Source organism: Falco naumanni, chromosome 10 (genome assembly GCF_017639655.2).
Source record: "Falco naumanni isolate bFalNau1 chromosome 10, bFalNau1.pat, whole genome shotgun sequence".
Taxonomy (NCBI): Eukaryota; Metazoa; Chordata; class Aves; order Falconiformes; family Falconidae; genus Falco; species Falco naumanni.
In genome coordinates this window covers 13,624,861-13,646,844 of record NC_054063.1, presented here as the reverse complement: position 1 = coordinate 13,646,844, position 21,984 = coordinate 13,624,861, and the positions used below count along the sequence as shown (strand labels likewise).

General features: G+C 36.7%; 1 protein-coding gene across 8 annotated transcripts in view; it reads left to right on the top strand.

Moving 5' to 3' along the window:
* Nucleotides 1-19,990, top strand: part of METTL15 (methyltransferase like 15) — a 95,907-nt gene extending 75,917 nt beyond the window's left edge. For 7 of the 8 annotated variants that reach the window (XM_040607806.1, XM_040607807.1, XM_040607805.1 and 4 more), the window contains exons 4-6: nucleotides 8,797-8,988; nucleotides 11,071-11,249; nucleotides 18,963-19,990. In XM_040607806.1, coding sequence (XP_040463740.1) covers nucleotides 8,797-8,988; nucleotides 11,071-11,249; nucleotides 18,963-19,408 — 817 coding nt within the window. In that variant the 3' untranslated portion in view covers nucleotides 19,409-19,990. The remainder of the gene's footprint in view (nucleotides 1-8,796; nucleotides 8,989-11,070; nucleotides 11,250-18,962) is intronic. The other variant, XM_040607808.1, reaches the window with a different exon arrangement.
* The last annotated feature ends 1,994 nt before the right edge of the window (nucleotides 19,991-21,984 follow it).

The following is a 21,984-nucleotide window of genomic DNA, read 5'->3' as shown; positions in this document are numbered from 1 at the left end:
CTCGTGTAAAGCAGTGAGCTCGCCAGTGAAGTATCAGAAAGATACGTGGGTAGGGTATACAACCTATTTATTCATAAATTATCTAAATAAGACAGTAAATTGGTGTCATAATTGCTGATGATTGTTGGTTAGGCTACATTACCTAATACAGCAAAAATGAAGACATGTTCTGAAGAACTGTAAAACCTTACAAGGCAGGCAGGTGAAAAGGCATGTGGTTAAGTATAAAGTGATGTGTGGCAAAAACAGTCTTGAGCTTATATTTCTGTAGTGAAGGGCTATGAGCCGACCAGTGAGTAATGAAATACTGGGGTTATAATGTATAGTTCTGTGAAAACTTAATGCTTGGTGTTCACTTGGTTCACTGGCTAGAAACTAGGAAACGAATAGAGCGCAGAATGGTGAATGTTAGCCTGTCATTTAAACCCATGATATGGTTGTATTTTTAGGTTTATGCACAGTTCTTGTTCCTTTGTCTCAAACAGGGGAAGACCTGGTACAGGCAAGGATAGAGAAAAGTAAAGCTCTGGGGCTTCTGTAATTTCCAGCTGAGTGATGACCCTACTTCACTTCTGCCCTTACTTGCTTTTTTTTTGTGTTCTGCTTCTCGTATTTCTCCTTCTCACAATTAGGAGCGTGTAGCTGGGAGATGTGACGCAGTCCAGATGATGGGCAGACAGTATAATGCTTAAGGTGAGAGTCAATTAGGAATGTAGACATGCTCTTATGTGAGGTAGCTTAGATAAGAATGACAGGAAGGAAGGAAAAGTTACTTGTTTCATTTGTAATAAATTCTTGATGCCAGGTGTATTCATCCTTAGTGTTCTGAGGTTTAACTGCTGTGTTAAACAAAGAAACAGTTTGTCAAAGGAAATAAAAATCCTGTAGGGCTTTATCAGGCCACTCCAATACTGTCAGCTGCTGAATAATTAAGAAAAGAAGAAAAAGCTTCTGTGACTCAGATTATTTTTCCATCTATTATGTCATAGTATTGCCACTGAGTCTCAAGGTCTAGACTAGCATTTTGTTAACAAGGCAAAGGTTATGCAAATATATTCAAGTATCAGTAGCAGCAGGTCTGTCAAAGCAACAATTATGCACAATCTTGAGCAAGCACTCTCCATGAATAGAGCGCTTCAGAGTGCCAGAATTTGTGATGTGGAAAAGTATTGTGTAAATTTGCTTTGTTACCTAAAGAAAATTTAACAGTAGTTTCATTTGTTGTTTGGTTCTGCCGGGAGGAAAAAGGAATGTTTTTTACACGCTGTGTGTCTTTGATTTTATAACAACCTAACAAAATGTAAATCAAATTGTAATAGGAGTACTTTGGAAACAATTGAATGTGTGGGTTGTGGGTAGGAGTAGCCTTTTAACAGTTCATTGCGTGTTGCTTTTAAAATCATCAGTGTACGTTTTGTTAACTTCATGTTTAATATGCAGATAAATATGTCAATAAATTAAACCTTTCATTCATCTAATGAATGAATATCCTTGGAAGTTGGATAGCTATATTCTAACCATGGAAACTGACTACAAGATTATTTTGCACTTACTTCATAATCCTTTGTTCATGAACAGATTACTGTGTATTTCGGAAAGTATGAGTGTAGACAAGAAAGCACTGGACACTGTAATAATTTAACTTTCTCTGCTAGAAAAAAAAATTACTTGATTCTGTTATGTGTACAAATTCCTTCTTCATTAATATCCATATTATGCAGAGAAAAGTTAATTACTGATTTAGGTAAGGTAGAAACATATTTAGACAGCACAAAACAAAGTGGTACAGGGAGGAAAAGTATCTAGTAGAGAAAGTACACTTTTTTTGATCATTTAACACACAGGTCTCGTCTTTTGAAACTGTGATTTTTCATATATGGTGTTGTGGTCCTTATGCATAGCTGATTGCAACTGATCAGTGATTGATCAGTAAAGCCAATTAAATGATAAATCTGTGTGCCTTTTCCCCAGTCTTGAAACCCTGAATTTAATTTCAGATTCCTCTGAGACTGCGTGTTAACGCTGCAGAAAAGATGGTGTGATCTGCTCATTCCCTGCATGTTGAAAAAAATTATGTGTCTGCAATGACTGTGGCTACAGATTCTAGTATTCTTATATTCACGGGCTGAAAAATATTTATAGACAGTTGTTAAATGTTTATACACAGTTGTTAGGTTTCTGGTGTTAATTTGCACTTTCTGACTTGCTGATGTATATCCAGAATTTATTTCTGTTTTCTACAGGGTTATAGCAACTGAATTAAGCAGAACTTCCTTTTAAAGCCCAGTAGCAATGTTTCTTTTGAGTTCAGTGAAGCACCATTACATCTTTAAGGAAAGTATGGATTTCTGTGGGTTGTTGGGGAATGGAGAGGAGATTTTGGTAAAGATATCTTTTAAGATGTTAGTATAGAAAGAATAAGGAAATAATGCATAAGATTTATCAAATCTAAGGGAAGTTGCTTTGCTACCTTTTCTTACAGTTAAAAATAATTGTAGAAATAGAACTTTAATAATTAGATGAACATTCACCCTTAAAAAGCGATTGTGCAAACTGTCAGCAGAAAAGCTACAAGCCCATCAAAACTTCTTGCAGTAATGTTAAAGTAATAGCAGTTATTAGGAGAACTGAAGTAACAGGCAGATTCGTTGACACATATAGTACATACTGGATCTGATGGGGCAGTGTGGTTTTATTGGCTGTGGAAATAACTGCAATTATCTACTTGCTTCAGAGCTATGCTGAATGCTGGCTGCTTCCACTCGTGGCAGAATGGAAGTAGAACCGTGTGTGGTTCTGCCTGCAAAACCCAAACCATCCTCAAGTGGTGTAGTGGGACAGTCCTGCATCAGTAAAGACCATGAATCCTTCAGTGATTCGCATTTTTTTTTAAAGTCCAGTTATTCCTCTCAACTCTTCGATTTCAATCATCGTGGAAAGTGAGCATTTTTGTAAAGTGTATCTGGCAGCTCTGCTACCCGATTCACTGTTTTTCCCAGGAAATTGTTCTCTGCTCTGTGGTCCTTATTGGCACCGCCCTGTGTTCCCTGGAGGTTGTGTGAGAACAGGAGAGGGAATGGAAACCAGTACAGAGAGTCAGAGGTGTAAAGAAAGCTGGTCAGCTTTGAAGTTAAAATCATCATTAATGAAGCTGAGAGTCATAAGGAATGTTTGGTAGACCTGAGATGATGATGCAGGTGTTCAGCTGTTCCTGCATTATGTCCGCGGAACCTTGTAGAACTGGACTGCCCTGTTGCCGTGAAGGCTAAACCAACATATGCCTCAAACTAAAATCCCTGGATGCAGCAGTGTAACGTCAGAGAAATATTTATGATCTTTCTGATGGGTGGTGTCTTGCCCTTTGGGCTGTCAGCTCTCATGAATGAAAAGCAAATCATTCTGATGGCTTGGTTTTCTTGGCACATCTGAATGGTGACAGCATGTTACATATTTTAGGTATGTTATGTAATAAAGATGGCATACATAACAAGGTTGCATATTTTATAACAAAGGGGTTAACTCTGGCTAGCTGCAAATTGCATAAAATAATGCAATTTGATCTTAATACAAAAATTAATTACAGGATAATTAAGAAAGGGCATTTTGTCGGGGGTGGGGTGGGTGGTGTTATGTCTTCAAGTTATATGGAAAGAAATATTTAATTTTTAGAATGTATGCATACCTTTTTTAAGTGGGAGTACATGATATGTAAATATTTACCAGTTCATAAAACATTTCTGTGATCCTAACACATGGAATAAAATTATTGTTATAGCCCTCAAATTCAAAAATATGAACTTTCTTTGTTCTGTGGAAATTGCTTTTTATGTCTTCCTGGTTTGAGATCTTTTGTTAATCAGCAACTGAGACTCATGTTTGTAATTTTGTAGCAGAAAACCCAGCCTAAACTGAACTGTTAGTTCTCAGACAGATACAGGGGCTTCTTCCAGAACTGTAATTAAATTTTTTATAAAGCTATGAACGTAATGACAAGGTTCATTGACAAGTTGATAGATGTTACAATTTTTTGCAAACATGAAAACCTTGCCAACTTCCCACTTGCCAAAGGCGATTTCAAATTTTTTATAGAATATTCAGATTGTTTTTTTTAATGGGGGTGTTGCACTGAGGCAGAGTAACTCTCACAACAGTTTCCAGGTAGGATGCTGGAAGTCCCAGGGTTTTACAACTGGAGTACTTCGTGGTTTGCTTCTAGATGTGCCTCGCACAGTGGGGCCATGAAGGAAAGTCGCAGCTGTCTGAGAGCTCCTGAGTGACCCAGGTGAAGTGAGTCAATGACATCAAACCAGGTCTGTACCCATTCCCTCATTACATCCAGTGCTAATTGGCACCCCTGTTGGCAGTCTCAGTGGAGGCAACTGAACCAAAGCACCAGATTGGTCTCCTCGTTTGATGTGCATTGGCAAGAGTTAGCTGAAAAGCTTGTTTTCCCTTGGTTTTCTCAAAGAAACCATTTATTCTGGTTGAGTAGAAGGCAGTTTTCACTGTTGATAAGGGATCATTGCTTCCCAGCTTTCTGTGTATTCATACATCGAATTTGTAAGGGGAGCAACGGTGAAAGGTCAAGAGCAAGTATTGTTACATACACATAAAAAATGCTGGAGCACCATGAAAGCGTAATTGTACTTTTCTGTGAAATTACTTGGATGATTGATGTCACAGCAACCTCTCTGACAACGGAGAGAAACTAAATAAGGCAAAAGATTTTTCTCTTGTTTATTTTGTAGGAGTTATATTCATGCTTTACTTGTTTTTCTTATGCTCATCCCTCTCAGATGAGTAAAATGAAAAGGAAATATTTTTGTAAAGCATTGTAGAATGCCAGAGGTTAACTGAAAGAAGAGCCTGAAATACATTAGGACACTTTGAACTCTTTCTCATTCTGCTCTTTCATATAACTGAGAAATGTGGATCCAGTGCTGTCTGTCAGAATTATTATGCTATGTGTCACAGTATAATACAATAAAACACTCTTATGACCTAACAGAGGGTCCCAAATCCAAGGTTCTGTGTTATTTTTCAACTGTAGCAAACAGTACAAGACTTCTGTGAGCTCTTGAGGCTGTTGTGTGATAGAATCTATTAAGGCCCCAACAACATACGTAGCAGCTGAAATAACTTTTTATTATTTTTAAAATCAGATAGTTTGTCCATGTTCCCAGTGTTCTTTTAAAAGCTTGAATACTTTTTTTCCTGGAAAATGTCAAAATTGATAAAGAGGCCATGAGCATGTTGAATACTTTGAGGTTAGAGGTTGCTTAAGTTGTAGCAGTTGGGAACGTATCAAAAATTACCACGCTATCAACACACACACACACACACGCGCGCGCACCAGCCAAATAAGAGCTAAACATATGACAAGTACTGTTTGCTTTTTTATGTTCTCAGACCATAATCTCTGAAATTGGCTTAGATTTCTACATAGGTATCTTCAAGTCATTCTGTATGAAACCCTGCAAATTTTACTTCTACATTTGTAAGAGAGGGGCTAAAAGCTCTTCACAGTTGTTTTGTTTCTAAAATATTCTGAATATTTGAAGTGCTGTTCAAGTATGAAGTTTATTTTTTAAGCAGGACAATTGGATTCAGTTAGTTTGTAACCTTCAAAGATCACGTAATATGATTAAAAAGCTCTCTCAGTGACCCTTTGTAGTGTCTTAACAGCTTTTAATGCTATCCCCAGGACGCACTTAAAACGCCAAACCCCTTGGTCTGTAATGTTGTGATATGTGCTGGTTTATTAGGTGTTTAGGGGCGTTCCCTTGTTTACCTTTCCTGCTTTTTCCTCAGCACTGTTTGTGCAATATATTAAGAAATAAAGGGTAATAGAGTTTCACACTAGGTGAGAGTATGGTCATGGAACAAAATTCCTCTAATGCTCAAGGAAAACAGTGGAACGCTGAAACAGAAAGCAAGAAGAATTTCTACAAACCTGGGGAGAGCAGAAGGCATGTGACTGTAGGGAATAAACATTTTTAGGTTAGGATACATAGTTTTTTATTACTTATTTCAGGTTATTCTGGAAACAGGATTTACAAGTGATGTAAACAAAAATCCAAAGGTAAAAGGAATTGAGGCTAAATAAAGCATTTTTAGAGAAGACTATGTGTGTAACAGACAGTTCTTATTTGAATATAGGCGTAAAGAATAGTAGACAAGGGAAGAGTTTTATTATGTTCTAATAATTCAGATGAATTCTTGGTAAAATATTTTTCTTTAAATAAATGTGTCATGCTCATAATCTAATAGATTAGTCCTTGTCATCACTATCATCATTGTTACTAACCTATAAAAAAAAAAAAAAAAGTTGATACTTGTATTTCCTTTCATAAGGTAATAAATCTTTTATAGCTGTATACTTGGCTTAATTAATTGAAATGTATGAGGTACCCAATATGCTTAAAATTGTTTCTTCTAGTCCACGAAGAAATTTGGGGAACTGGCATGAACATTTTAATGTAGTCATTGCAATCTCGTGAAAAGCACCTGTTCTTAGTAAAGATTTATATTCACAGAGACAACCTATATCCACTATTGATACACAAAATGCAGCATATAACAAAGACGTTATATTCGGAAGCTGTTACTTCACACAGCTGAAAGGCTGACATGAAAATGTCTTATCTAATTCCTTTTCAGGTTTTTTTATTTGCAAACTCCAAAACATTTTCCAGCTGAAGTATCTCTCTACCAGAGAGTACATTTCAACTTCAAATATACTTCTGTTTTAATTACCTTTTCCTAGTCGCAAAGAGGTGGCAGACCACAAATCAAAGGGCACTTCCCAAATGTAATAAAATTTCTAGCAAGTTGTAAATTTCAGAATAATTTTTCAGGTTGGTTGGTAGCACTGTACAGCCATTCATAGTTCATAGCTGCTGACATGGATTACTGTCTGTTGGGGGAACTTGACAGTGGCAATTTATAATTTTGTCCAGATCTCATTTATTTTCATCTCCCACATATGGAATTTTAAAGTTCTTTCATTCGCACAAGTTGTAAAGTTAGAAACACTGCCCAGTTGGACAAAGTAGTGCAGATTTTCAAGAAAATTCCTCTCATTATATTGAGGGGAAATACAATCTCAAAACTATAACTATACAGCTTAAATTGGTTTAAATCTCTTAAGTGGATCATTGTGCTTTTCAGGAACTGTCAGTTGTTATTAAGCTGGATAGTTGTATTTAATTATAAGCTGGACAGCAATCAATTAAAAAATGCATATGTGTGATCGTGATATCCCTTGTGAAATCTGTGCATTGAAGGTATTTCCTGGATTTTGTGCCATGTTAAATATGTTGATTCATCCTGCTGTAATGAGGATACCATTGTGCAGCTAAGTGTTCTTCCATATGATTTTGTTCATCACCTCCTCCTTTTAACAGAGCTTGTATTATTTTTTTCCCTCTCTCTCTCTCTCTCTCTTTTTTCCCTGTGGTGGATTGGTTTGGGTGTTTTTGTTAAGCTTTGTAGCATTTTCTCACTCCTGTTGGCTGGGTGCCAAAAGGGTTCCCATCCCCTGTTTGTACGCTGTTTTACAACGGTAGCCACTGGAGTGGACTGAATTGTGTCAGCGCCAGTTGCCTTGACATTAAGCTGGCTTGAAAGGTGGATTAGACAGAAGCCGGTATTTTGAAAAAAATTTCTTTTCAAAATGACCGTAACGCTGATGTGTCAAAAGATATATGGGCGGCTGTCATCCTTTTGTAGCTGAAACAGTTAAAAGAATCGCTCCCCATCCATTCAGGGCTGCTCATGTAACTTAGAATTATATATGTTAAGCTGGTGGACCTTGTAATAATTTGAATGCTGATCACTGTGGCTGAAGAGCAGTTGTCCAAACTGTAATCAAAACTCGAAGGTGGAGGCAGTAACTTTTTGTTAGGGGCAGAAATATGTTGTGTTTGGCAGGCACTGCTTAAAAATGCAGCAGCGTGTCGGTTAATCTTTTTAAATATGTGAAATTCATGGAGATTTTGAAAGATAGGTGAATTATGTGATTGTAAGTCACCTTATATCTAAGCACGAATGAAACATCCAGGTTTAGACACCCAAGAAAGCATTGGGCACCTCGGAGATGTGTCATCTTCTCCCTTGCCACGCCTCTTTCCCTTCCTGCAACATAGCAAGAACCATCTTAAATCTAAGAAAGAAGAACGCTAAGCACAAAAACACATGCAAAACTGCTCCCCAGTGATCAGGTGCCTGAATCGAAACTACACCGAGGTATTTTATCTGCTTATGATCCAGTGTGCCTCGGTTACCCAATTACTTTTGTAATGGTGAATACCACTAAAAAGAAAGGTGTTTGTCCCGTGACAGGAGCCCAGAAGTTTTTTAACCACAAGGCTGTGCAGTCGGGTTCTTCCTTGTCTGCTTCTCCTCTACATCCCAGAACTGTTTGTGCTTTTCTGCACTTTGGCCTCGCTTGCCTAAGAACCATGCTTAGCACAGCAGGTGCCTGAGTGGTCAGGGCATAGCTGCTGAACGGGAACGGTGTCCCTGTGAGTTCCTGCGTGCTGGAGAAATGAAATTTTAGTCTCATTTCCATTTCTTTGAGATGAAGCAGGAAGGGAGTAAAGAGTTAAAGAAGCTTAAGTAGCTGCTGATGGGTGGGTTTGACCAGTTTTGACATATGACAAGTACTTCAGCTGTTACTTTGGGAGTAGCTCTATTGCTTCTGAGACAAGTGTGTGCGGCTAATTCCTGCTATACGTAGGGGAGGTCACTGCGCTGTTATAATTAAAGTTGAGTCTATTTGTTATTTTCTTACAGGAAACAGATTCAACCTCTTCTAGGACAGTTTAGCCAGGCAGAAGCTCTGTTAATCTCCTCTGGAGTTGAGCCAGGGACTCTGGACGGAGTTCTCTTGGATGCTGGTTGTTCTTCTATGCAGTTTGATACACCCGAAAGAGGTTTTTCTCTGCAGAAGGATGGACCTTTGGACATGAGGATGGATAGTGACAGGTACCCGTCAATAAAATATTTCTCCTTGACACTCAAAAACTGTGCTCAGCAACCCCTGTGCATTTTATGTTCCCTTAAACTGAAGAACTCTCATTATCAAACCATATCTAATTTTGCATAAGCAGACTGTCTTTTGCCGCAAAGCTTTTTTCGATCTTGATACTTGGAACCCTGGTTATCCTCTTTTTCCTCTTTGAAATAAGAGGAAAGTTCCAGTGATAAGTAATAAAACCAGTAACATTTTTATTAACTATACCATTAAAATTTTACATTTTTGGAGTCTGTGTATACAGTCACAGGGGCATCTCGCTTTGAGGCCTGTCTTCTCCCTGTTATTTCTGCGGTTTCCCAGACTGTGCTTCATTTGCAGGCTTACAACCCCTTACTGCAGTCCCTTTCCTTTTCTGCGACATTTACTATTTGTGGAACCTTCACTTGAACACGTTCAGTTGCTCCCTCAGGAAAGGAGCAACCTCCCTCTTTTCTGCAATGGCCATCTGACCCAGTTACTCCTCTCTGAAAGGAATGTAATATAAAATAAACAAACTAAATCCCATCCTTAATATCTGCCAGTAGAAATCAGATAGCAACATTGCTTTTAGCACACTATTATAATGTCTTGCATACCCGTAGATTTATTGTAAGCTTTCCTTAACTGTATTATAAGCTCGCTTTCACATTGTGTAGAAGGTAGGCTTACTTAATTGTCAAATTAACAATTACTAAATAAATCACCTCTATTTAAATTATTAGCATTGGATTTTAGTATATTCAAGGGCATGAATATCAGTGGTGGAAATATAATTTCTACTTACGTAGCAGTTTTCATCTTCAGACAACCTAATATATTTCTGTGGCATTTTGCTTTTTACATGAAGACCCAAAGATCTCTGTTGTATAATTGATGGTGTAATGACATGATGCGTTACTGGGAGAATGACAATTTTTGCTTTGTGTTCCAATGAACCTGTAGCCTTAAGAAATGTTATTTGATCTTTCATTGCTCACGCGGACCCAATGCGAAGCCTCAGTTTCTAAGGAGTTATCTTAACACATTAATATTAAGCCTTAACACAACAAATTTCATGATACTCACTTTTCCAGTTTGTGTAAAAAGCTCACATGATCCTCCTGGGATTCAGATTTCACGAATCTGAACTCTCGGCTTATATTTGCATCGTGAGGATGCATACATGGACCAGGAGCATAAGAACAAAGGATACCTGTGGCATTACAAAAGCCTTATGCTATGGTTGTTGCTATGATACTACTTGCCTCTGATTTTTAAGTTTTGTTATCTTTTGTAAGATACTGCAGGAGAGTAATAAGTGCCTGAAAAATATTCTGCATGATCACGTCTGTGTAGAAGAGAATTTATTATGTAGGTTGCATGTATTCTCAGATAAGTAAACCCATATATGATATTTATACGATGCCTTGATTTATTTCAGTAGCAAAGTGACAGAGATTTTTAAAAAATAATTGCATGGCTTATGCTGTTCATCTTGTAATAATTCCTTTCATTTGTAATATTAGGTCATTTGTATTCTCTCCAAACAGTATTTGGATGTAAATTCTTATGCCTATTAGTGAAAGGTAAATTGTTTTCACAGCAGTGAAAGGAGAGATTTTTGAAATTAGTTCTGGCTAGAAAAAAACATATAATGCAAGGTGACTAAAATGAACCCATATAAGGGGAAAGTTTTATTCTAAAGTGGGCTAAATAAAAAATCACACAGCATTTCCATTTTACCATGATATTGAGATGTATTTATTTTTGTCAACTCATAGTTTGGATAATAAAAACGAAAAAGCATAGTTTGTGATAATACCTGTTTCAGTTTCTTAAGTTTCAGCTGTTCTAGTTGATGTTAAGCACAAACTCCATTTAAAGTAGCAAAGAAAAAGGATTTAAAAGGTGCAAGCTGTATCTGTTTTCATGGGGTTGCTGTCTCTTATTTGAAAACCTCAAAGGCACTTATATGCAGTGTGTGTTTGACTTTATGTCTCAATGCTATGAAGCTTCACCTCTTGTCAATGAAAACTGACGTCAGTGAACTAATTGGCTCTTCTTGTGCGTAGGTACCCTGACATGCCCACTGCTGCTGATGTTGTGAATGCTTTAGATCAACAGGCGCTTGCGTCCATCCTGAGAACATACGGGGAGGAGAGGCACGCCAAGAAAATCGCTTCAGCCATCGTTCAGGCACGCAGCATATACCCCATCACCAGAACTCAGCAGCTTGCAAGCATTGTTGCAGGTACTCTCATTAATTCTTCACAGTGGCTGAGGAGAAAAAATATTAATCCCCACAGTCCCAGAGGGATCTATTTGTACTTGAAATCATGCAGGATCTAATCCTGCCTATTCTGCTCTGATGTCAGTGTGCTCCCTTTTTTTTCTTTTTTTTTTTTCTTTTTATTTAAGCTCCCACTTTTTCTATTGTAGTTTAATAATTAGTTTAATAATAGATTTTACATGAAGTGATTTGTCGTTTTGCCAACCAAGTTGAAACACAGAATGACAGCAACCTAGGGAATTCTTTATCCCAGCTATAGATAAGCCTTCAAATATCAGATACGTCACATATCCCTCTTAATTTAAAATTTCTACATTATAATATTTGGAGGGGAAGTACCGTGGCAGTTTGCAATTACAGATGACAACAGATCATTTCTGTCTACTTAAAGAACCAGGAAGCAAAAAGTTAAGCACTACACAGCTTGCGTCACCTTGTGAATGCCAACTAGATCAGCCTGAAGCGACTATTGAAGCACTTCATCTTACTTGCTCTTCACTGTAAACAACTTGAACAAAATGCAGTTAGGCAGGAACTGTGCTCACATCAAGAACCTTCACGTTTGTGTTCTCAAGTGAAAATTTTCAAGGAAAAATGTAGGACACAAATCCTGTTCGTTAACATTATAATATGTAACGTTGGGGTATTTTGGTTTTTTTAATCAAGAAATTAAAATTACTGGCTCTTATCATAAGTCTAAACTGCTGACTGCTTTGAATATAGACTGTTAAAATGGTGATGCCAATTTAACATTTGCTTAAGAATAGTGTTACACATTGTATCGGTACCCTGAAGACTTTTTAAAAAATTTGTTCTTAAAAATTCATATTACTTAAATTGGAAGCTTAAGTGACTTAATTTTAATGACTGACAAAGAAATTACAAGGTTTGGATTTGTATAAGTCAGGATTTTTGAGCAAAATGCCCAGTGAACCAAGGCCCAAAGGCTGGCTGATATGAGGGAAGGACCTGAAGACCCTGTGTGCTGTCCTAAGCCCCTGCTGTAAATATAAGGAATGTGAGGAACAATCAATCCTAGAAAATTCAAAGAGATAAAACACCGAGTCTTTCATAAAACTTGAAGAGTTACATTTTTAATACAGTCATTCAACATCACGAACTAATAATTTAGGTTTTTGTCACATGTATCTCGTGCTTTTGGAGAACTGTTGATGTACCGTTCTAGGGACTGAGGTCACCATGTTGCTGTGCTGAAGCTGTAACGGGCTGCAGGCTATCAACAAGCAACTTGTAACTTCTGAAATAATTTTGTGCGCTAGCTTGAACGAAGGAAATAAAAATACTAGTGCATAAAAGACAGTGATTGAAGATCCCTTCATGTTTAATGTGTTGCATGTGAGTCGTCACTTAATGGTCACTTTCTGTGACAGTGAGAAAGATTTTTTGTTCTCACTTTAAACTCTCTGCTATATTTGAAGAGCACCTTGATACGTGTGTCAGGTATGCATCAGACAGTATATATGCCAAAGACAATGAATCCAGCACACATCTGTCAAGACCATAAATATGTAAGTTTTGTGTGCTTTTTTGAAGTATGCAAGTAGTTAAAACCATTTTTAGGACTGTTACACCGATCCCTGTTTGGGTAGAACTTCTTTCAATTTTCATTTGATTCCTCCAGTGAAGGAGCACAATGGTGGATCCCTCTAGTTTTTGAACTGGTGATACCTGAAGAAAATTTCTGGTAGCTGTAATGTATTTCATTTAATTTATCATCTGTCATCTATATGTTCTTATGCAAAATGATGTTAGTGAAGTTATTGAGGTAAGCAAGGGCGAAAGTGGTAGAGACCACAGCTACAGGATCCTCTTGATGCACAGCAGAAAAAAACCACCTGATTAATTCAGGACTTTACCAGAGGATGATCTATGACCTATTAGTTACATGTCAAGTCCTTTAAAAAAATAGAGTATTAATTAGATTAATAAAATCTTGCATTTTAGATTTTGCAGACTCTATACAAGCATGATTGTCTCTCCAGAACAGGATTATTTATTTATTTATTTTGCCTAGTATAGGAGCCAGAATACAAGCAAAAAATCTAGCCAGTGAGGCTGGGCATTTACATCTCTTTCTCTGCTGGTGTCAGTATCTGAGACTTCATGTATAGTCCATGTTTCTTTCACATGTTATAGATGACTGGCTTCAGATTTTCTAGAAATCCAAAGTTTTGTGTCACAGTCCAGCTGATAACCAGAATCCCAGTGAATCTAGATTTGCACTGGCCTGAAATTGGAGAATTTCATTTCTTTTTATAGAATGCTAGACTTCTGGTCTTTCCTACCACCCCCAAAAGGTTAGAACGTGTATTACTGTTGTTAATTGACTGGGAGACAAAAGTGAAGGATGTAATTAAAAAACAAGCAATTAAACAGCTCCACAACTGTTACAGAACAATCAGACGTTTCTAAAGTTTCTGTTAGCAAGATTAATAATTTTAAAGTATAGCTGGAAGAAATATATAAATAGATTTGTATGTCAAGATTGCCAAAACCAGCTTGGGGCTAACTCAAGTACCCAAGTGATTTCTTGCTCTCCTTTGCTCCAATTCAAGAAAATAATTCCTTTGATTTCTTGACATAGAGCCTGAAAGTCCTCTCTCTACGTACTGTGCCAATGAATAAGGTCCTACAAAAAACCCTAAAAAAACTACGGCTTTTTTTTTTTTTTCTAAATGTTATCCAAAGGCTTCTCATCCATTTAAATAAGATCTCTGTGAGCTATGGAGTCTGGAGTTTACATGGGAAAAGGGACAAAAAGGAGTTTTCTGTTCAGTCCTGCGAACATCATCTCTCCTTGCAGCACAATCGAACTCTGCTCACTGTTTATAATTTTCAAAAAGCTATCTGCAGTGATGTACACTCTGGAAATACAAAACATCAGTAGTTCTCAGCTGAAGGTCTATGAATAGATGTATGGAAGTTGGTTAAGAAGCACTTCCTGATGGCTTTTGCTGTAACTCATTGAGTTGTTTGGAAGCGGTAGGTTTAACTCCGTGTGCAGGAAAACTGGTTAAAAATAGTGATTTTTTTTAGAATGTAAATTCAATATGCTTTTTCCTTATAACTGATGATTTATTTTTATTTCTTTTCAATGGGTAATATACCTTGTTAGCTATTAGTGTTTGTTCAAAATTTAATTTTTCTCAATTGTATTTAGGTATGTAATCTATTACCAGATCATTTTGAGGTCATGTAATCATTTGGACTTAACTTGAAAGGAATTGAAGATGAGATATTAAAGAAATCTGAAAAGTTTAAAAAGAACTTTTACGGGTAAAGCCAGTCTCATTCACATCGGGTTACATTTATAGACTTTAATTATCAGTTTGGAATTTGTAATATTGCCTGAATTTCAGATGGGTGAGAATTAACACTGTACTGAGGGAGCCTAGACAAAAGGACATTAGTTGCGTCACAGAAACTTATTAAATGCAATGCTAATTCAACAGACGGATTCCTGCAAACAGGTGCACGATCTGAATTAATTTTTAAACTCTCCCACTCTCATACACTCTGGGGACTTTAATAGTTCATATTGACAGGCACAGCACGTTGCTAATTTCATTCACAAGCTTTAAAATTTCAATACATTTCAACATGTGAATCTATTAGAGTTTTAAAAGTGTGAGTAGCATCAGGGCATCCCAAAACTAAAAATTATAATTTCTCTCACTGGGATTTCAAACCAGTCATCTAGCCAGAAGCATGTTATTTTTATGAATGAAATTAATTTTGCAAACTTCCCATACAGATTTTTTTATATTTTTGTACATTGTAGAGCCTGTCACCAGGAAAGATTTTCTTTCAGTGTCATGGTAGTTGGAGGGGGCTGGGTGAGAGATTTGGTGCCTTAGCAGAAAGCACAAATAGGGTTTTAACTGTACCAGAGAACTAAGATTGGGCTAGGAAAATTTTTCACCCTGGAACATAGATGAAAATCTACTCACCTTACTAAAAAGATGAAGGCCAGTGTGACAGACATCAGTCACTACCACAGATTACATTTATTAATTAATCCCAGTTTCTGAAGACAGACCAGTAAGTCTGAACTTGGACATGGTTTGGAGGGTGGGTTAGATTGCATACATCTGCAAAGTGGCTGCATTTACCGGTTCCCTGAATATTGGTGTTCTGTACCATTATATATGACCTGCAGTGCTGTTTGTGTGTATTCAATTGAGTCATGTAAGACTATATTATACTTAGTGAATATATCTGGGGTTTAATTTATTCTTCTTCAGTGTGGGATAAATTAATTCATAGTAATAGATTAATGTCACAGTTAATTGTCATAGAATATTATTGTGGGCAGACACTACACTCGGCAACCATGGCAGTACAAATGGAAGAATCTCCAAAGACCTGTTAGTGTCCCAGTCATGCTGATAGCCTGAGTATCTCATTTCTTCTGTTTATCTATTCAGTATTGCAGTTGCAAAATAGCAGTGTTCGTGATCAGACTACTGAGAATCTGGCCAGATATCAGCATGTCATGTCTATTTAGATTTTTACCAAACCGCGTTTGAAGCAGTTCTTTATGTCACCCTTGTTTTTTCAGATAAGTAAAAGGTATTTTGGTGACATAGGAGATAAAAACTTACAGTATTTTACTAAAATGCCAGTGAGATTGGCTGTGGACATTTAAATAAAGAATCTCTTTCTTGGCTTCTCTTTTTATGGGTAGCTCCGAATCAAGAAGCACCATCAGTTTTGTACATAAATTACATGCTGTACTCCTGTAGGTTGGCTTCATTTTTATCTGATCCTTTTGGAAGCTGAAATACTCACAGAGTATCAGAAATGGATCATCCCCAGAAAACCAGCAGTATTTTTAGAAAATACTTAAACTGCTAGCATATGATAGTTAAAAATTCTGGATCTGCTTTGAGTGGTGAACACCAGCTCTGGGTAGGAACAACCCAAACCGGGAAGTATAAAAGTGATGCTCTTCAAGTCACAGCTGCAAATTGTCCAGCAAGGGGCAGGAACAATACAGGTGGAAGCAAAAAAGCACTTTTCTAACCCACGAGGTTGTTAATAGCAAGTATTTTGTAAGGGAACAGTGTTTCTGCTCTCCAGTTACAACTGTTTTCATAAAGCGAACGCGGGAGCGGTGGGCTGGGTTTTGGAAGAGGAGGAGGGGAAATGCAGGGTGTGTTTTCAATGGGTTTAAAAGTAGGCTTAGAAAAAGAGAGAGCTTTGTTGTGTGAGATCTTTTACAAAACAGGTATTTTCTTATTCAAGAGGCCGTGGCTTCTGTAATGAATTCGAAAGATGCCCAGGGAAACTGATGTTTCAGCTTCAAATTCCATTGAAGAAAAATGCTGTTATGACTGAATCATGAGACAGGTTTCATGGGGAATACGAAGCTGTGTATATTTAGTCACTTAGTACATGCTATGGAAACATGCATGTCCTATGGTGGTTCTGGATATATCACATGCTGATTTTAAACCCTCTCTTTTCATTTAAGAACTATTTGAGAGTTCTGAGCATATTGCTACTCTTTGTAGCTCTTAGTTGTCTACTTCAAGAAAACTATTTTGCTCAGCACAGCATTCCTTTATGTTACACATTAATAGAGAGTTTTCTTCTGACACAAATGGCAATCAATGGCTGTTTTAAGGATCCCGTTTTCAAATAATCTATTTTTAGGTAAGTAAAGATATATGGAAACAAATATTGTGCCAGGTAGTGCAAGCTTGGTGTCATTTGGTTTCTTGGGACATCTTACATTCTGTGATTTCCAGTTCTCCTTTAAGTTCAGCTCTTTCATCAAAACAAGCTTTGTTGACTCATACAATGATGGTATATATTCTTTTTATGATTTATAGACAGTATAGAATGGGGTGTTCTCAAACACAGAAATTATATTAGCTAGCTAGTGTAACGTTTTTAGAGTTGTTCAGTGATGGTGGAGCCTAGCTCCAGCAGGTTAAATCTATTTAATCTGGTTTGTGAAACAGAGTTTATAAAGTCACAAAATCCTGTGCAGTAAGGAGAATGTGATCCTGTTGCTACTTTCTGTCTCGAAGGATTCAGACTCTAGGAATAGGAAAGAGCTACAGGGGGTGCCTTCAGTTAATTCAGGAGCTGTTAGCATCAGTTAGAGGAGGTAGGGAGAGTAGTTGGGAAAATTGGGTATGCAGAAGCGCACCTGACATATGTTGCATACGTGATAATAACTTTGTTAATAATGACTGAATTTTTAAATCCCTTTATTGGCCTCTCCCTTCGCTGAACACTGATGATCACTTGTGTGTTTGTGATGCCAAACACATATGTTTTCTGACATAAGTAAAATCTCACCTTTAAAACTCTCCAGAATTCTACTAATAAATTATTTTGTTCCAATGTACTGGATTATGATATCTCTATTAAATTTTTTGCAGTCACCTGTGTAAATGTGAATTTAGTCAACTTGTTTCAGAGGTACCATGTTCCCTTGTTTTGCTCCACTGTGTAGAATATCAATGACTTGATTATGGACTACATTTACTTCAAAACCATTGCTTTATTATGTTGTAGTTCAGCACTGGCATGGAATTAAGGCATTTTAATACATACACAGCAGCTGTATTGCCTTATATCTAATGGGCCCTCTTGTTTGGAAAAATAATTCTTTCCAGTTATGCGCCAGCATTATTCATTCAGTTTATCTTTACCAGACTCCTGCACTCACTCACATAATCGATGATAAGTTTACTCAGGTTTCACAGGTCTTGTAAGACTCTTGCACATTAGTCCCTTTGATTCATCAAATCTGGCTTCTCTAGCTTCTTGCTCTGTACTCAGATAATGAAAATTCAAGCCTAAAATACATTAAATGATGATATATTAAAGTATCTGTCAACATTTCAGTCTCTACAGAGATGTATATATCAGAATTTTGGAGAAAGGAAAAGAGAGTTTTGTGTATCTGGTAAAAATTAGTTAATCTGGTGATTTTTTTTTATCCAACAAACTCATAGCTTGACACGTTCTGCTGAATAGGCACATGAAAACGCAACACTATCAGTTGCATTTTCTAAATTTCTCAAGATATTTTTCTGAGTATTTGAAGAAACATAGGTGCCGTGGTCAACAATTTTTATCCCCAAACATGGATGTCACTTTAAGTAATTCATTGAAGGGTACATACCACCAGGTAGGCATTGTTTTCATCTTATCTCTGCTGGTGAAAGAATGCGTAGGTTTCTAGAAGGCAACAGTTAGAATTGTGTCCAACATATATTAATTTTTTTTGTTTGCCTTACAAGCATAGAACAAACCATCACAAATACTCAACTAACTTTGACTACATTGAGCTGTAAAGTGAGACTTTTCTAACCCATCTTCATTTTTTCCCTATGTTGGTTTCAGTCATCATTTTTTATTTTAACTTTGTGAAGCATTTGGGGAAGAAATATCTATGAAAGGTTCTAGGAAAAAAACCCAACACTCAACCACAAGCCAACTCAGTTTAATGTGTTTTACTTTCAGAAATGTGAATTCAAAGCAGAAAATAAAGATATAACAAAGGAAGCTTACCGCTCAGGGTTGAGTTCTAAGTGTGTTTTCCTTTAAAGTCATCATGCATGAGTGGATTAATGTCAGGATAGCAATGTAGAAATAATAAGATATTAACATATACCTTTTGAAATTTGACAGGTGCTTTTCCAGTATCAGCACTGTATGCACGCAAAGACTTGCTTCAAAGACCTACACATGTTGCTACCAAAACTTTTCAGGGCCTGCGAATATTTGTAAATGATGAGCTCCATGAACTCTTTATAGGGCTGAAGATGGCTGAGAAGTTTCTAAAACCTGGAGGTCGCCTCGTAGCTCTCTCCTTTCATTCACTAGAAGATCGTATTATCAAACGTTTTCTTTATGGAATAGACATGACAGAAAAGTGGAATCTTGGCTCAAGGCAGAAGATAAGACAGGCTCTGAAAAACTGCTCCAAAAAAGAAGAAACACAAGAATTTCCCCATGGAAAATCCAACTGCAGGTGGACTTTTATACAGAAAAAAGTTCTCACACCCCAGGCCAAGGATATTCAAACAAACCCAAGAGGAAGATCAGCCAAGCTAAGAGCTGCTATTAAACTCTAAAATGAAATATGTGATTATATAATTGTATAATTTCCTTAAATTTTGTTTTCCAGAAGGCTGACTGGACAGATAGTATCAAACTGAAAAAAATAAAATTAAGACTGTTAGAAAACATCTCTTTCTTACTTTTGTTCTTTTTAATTAGGATGCAGTGTAGAGCATCAAAAGGTAAAATAAATGTAGATAAGTGGGTGTCGCGAATTATACAAAAGAAACGTGTTTTTAAAAAGAATACCAAACCCAAAGTTTATTAAAATTACAGGTTTGATGTATTTTCAGTATTTTCTTCACGTGAAATTCAAAACCCTGGCATTATCAGTCTAAATTCAGTAGCTGATTGACAGAGACACGTATTTATGGGGGTGGATTTCACACCCCAAAGTCAGATGGCTGCTTTAGTCTAGAGGAAATTTAAACTGACCTAAGAATTCCTAATATATTAGTCTCTGTATCTTGGTCGTCTTGCTGCATGAATGCCTGTGGGACAAGAGCTGGTTCTTAAATAGGCTGACATCAGTATGTAGTGTTCTATCCAGGAATTTGTAAATGGACTCTTACCTTTTATTAAAATAAGTAAATATTTACTGCTGAGTGATCACCTGGTTATTTAATGTTTATGGGTTCTAAATAATGAATGTATCTTGGGGGAAAAAAAGGATACTTAAGAGATCACTGTTTGCACTTGAACACTACAAGAAGCAGTCAGATTTGTATTTGATCATTTCCATTTCTTCCTGGTAGCCTAACTTCTGTGCATAGATCCAGTACAACTTCTAGGTGTTGATGGAATTGTAATGAACCCATCGGTAAAAGGGGGTATGGTGTGTCTTATGAAGTGTTCTCCTTTGCTGGTGATCATTTATTAAGAGGTGCTACTTATGTAAGTATTTAATTACTTTATAAAAGGCCCACTGTAACACCGGTTCCTTTTTGGATGCTGTCCTACGTAGTGGAACATGTAACTGTTCTTCTAGTAAGTATGAAATTAGATTTAGCTTTGGGTTTATATTTTATCTTAACAGACCATTGTTTTGCTGTCTTTGTATGTTAAAAATGATTTAGAAAATAGCCTAAGTTTCAACTTTTTTGACCTCTGACTCATCTCTTCAGGAAAAAAGGTATTTGGATAATCAAATTGGTAGAAGATTTCATTTGTGGTGAACCTGAAACTTGGCTGGTGGAATGAAAAATGCAGTTTCTGACTCAGCTAGATGATTACTACACTGGTTTCTGAAAGAGAACTGACTGGATCATTCTGGACTTGATTTTCAGCAAGCATCCTCTTTATGTTTATATAAATAATTACTTCACAGGAGGTTTTTGTGTCATATTGACACAAGTTGAAATTTAAGTTCATTGTCTATAATATACAACATATTGAAATACCTGAATATTGTTTAATTCCTTGGTAAAGCTAAGTCATGTAATGTGTTCTTGATATACACATGATAACATCTACCAGGAATCTGAAATAACATTTGAATGACGATGGGCATTTCATATTTTTCTGAAATACCAATATTTCCCCGCTAGTTTTGTTATACGTGCTATTAAATATTAAATAAAACATTCCACTTCAAATAATATTGCTTAGTGTTGACACCTTAGAGACAACCAACTGTACCTGAAATAGACATATTTTCATCCAAACATTAAATATAAATAACTAATGTTATTTTTAGGTAAGATTCCATACTGAAACGTATTCCAACTGTAGGTTGGACAACTTGTGCCTCCAGCGTAGGCTCAGCAGAGTTGTAGTGCCATGCTGTGCGTTGCTCAGGAACACTTTCAGGAAAAGACTATCCAGTTATAGCAGAAGTATCAGTATCCCAGAAATGACATTGAAAGCCTGAAAATTCCTGATGCTTAAAAGGATGTTTAAAATCCACACCTCTCACATCTAATTTCAAAGGCACAATTTCTTACTATAGTTGAACTACTCTATATCCATGTTTGTAGTTACACTCCCTCAACGAAAGTAAGAGACTTTTCTTTATCTTGAGGTTGGAGTTGCACAGCCATGGCACTGCATTGGTTGTTGAGCAGTTCTCCTTAGCCGATCTCTTTCTCTCCTCTCAGAGTCTCCTCACTTTCACCTTTAAACTTGCGGTGTGGAGAGTCATGGAATTTTAACGTCTGGTTGCTTGAAAAAAGAATTTTCTAGTTTTCCGAGAAAAACATCTGGTTATATTTAGTCAAAAGTATTCTTAGCATCTTTAAGCATTTCATTTTCAATTTGTAGATGAAGTTATGTTATGTGAAGGGGTGTTAGGTCTTTGTTCTTACTAGGACACATGACTATAAAGTATATCTTAACTTTTCCTAACGTGGTATCTGGGACATGTTAGTAAAACTAAACCTTTTTTACCATCATCAAAAGTAATGTTTATGAAGGAGACTGTGTCTGATGGGAAATTAGTCTCGCTGAAAACCAAGTTATGCTGTCAAGATACAAATTGTGTATCATTTCTAAAAATTTCCGTTCAGTCTGAGCAATGTACATTTTAATACAGCCAGATGCAAGATTATCTAGAAAAAAGAAAAAAAAAATATAGACCAAATTGACCAGGAAT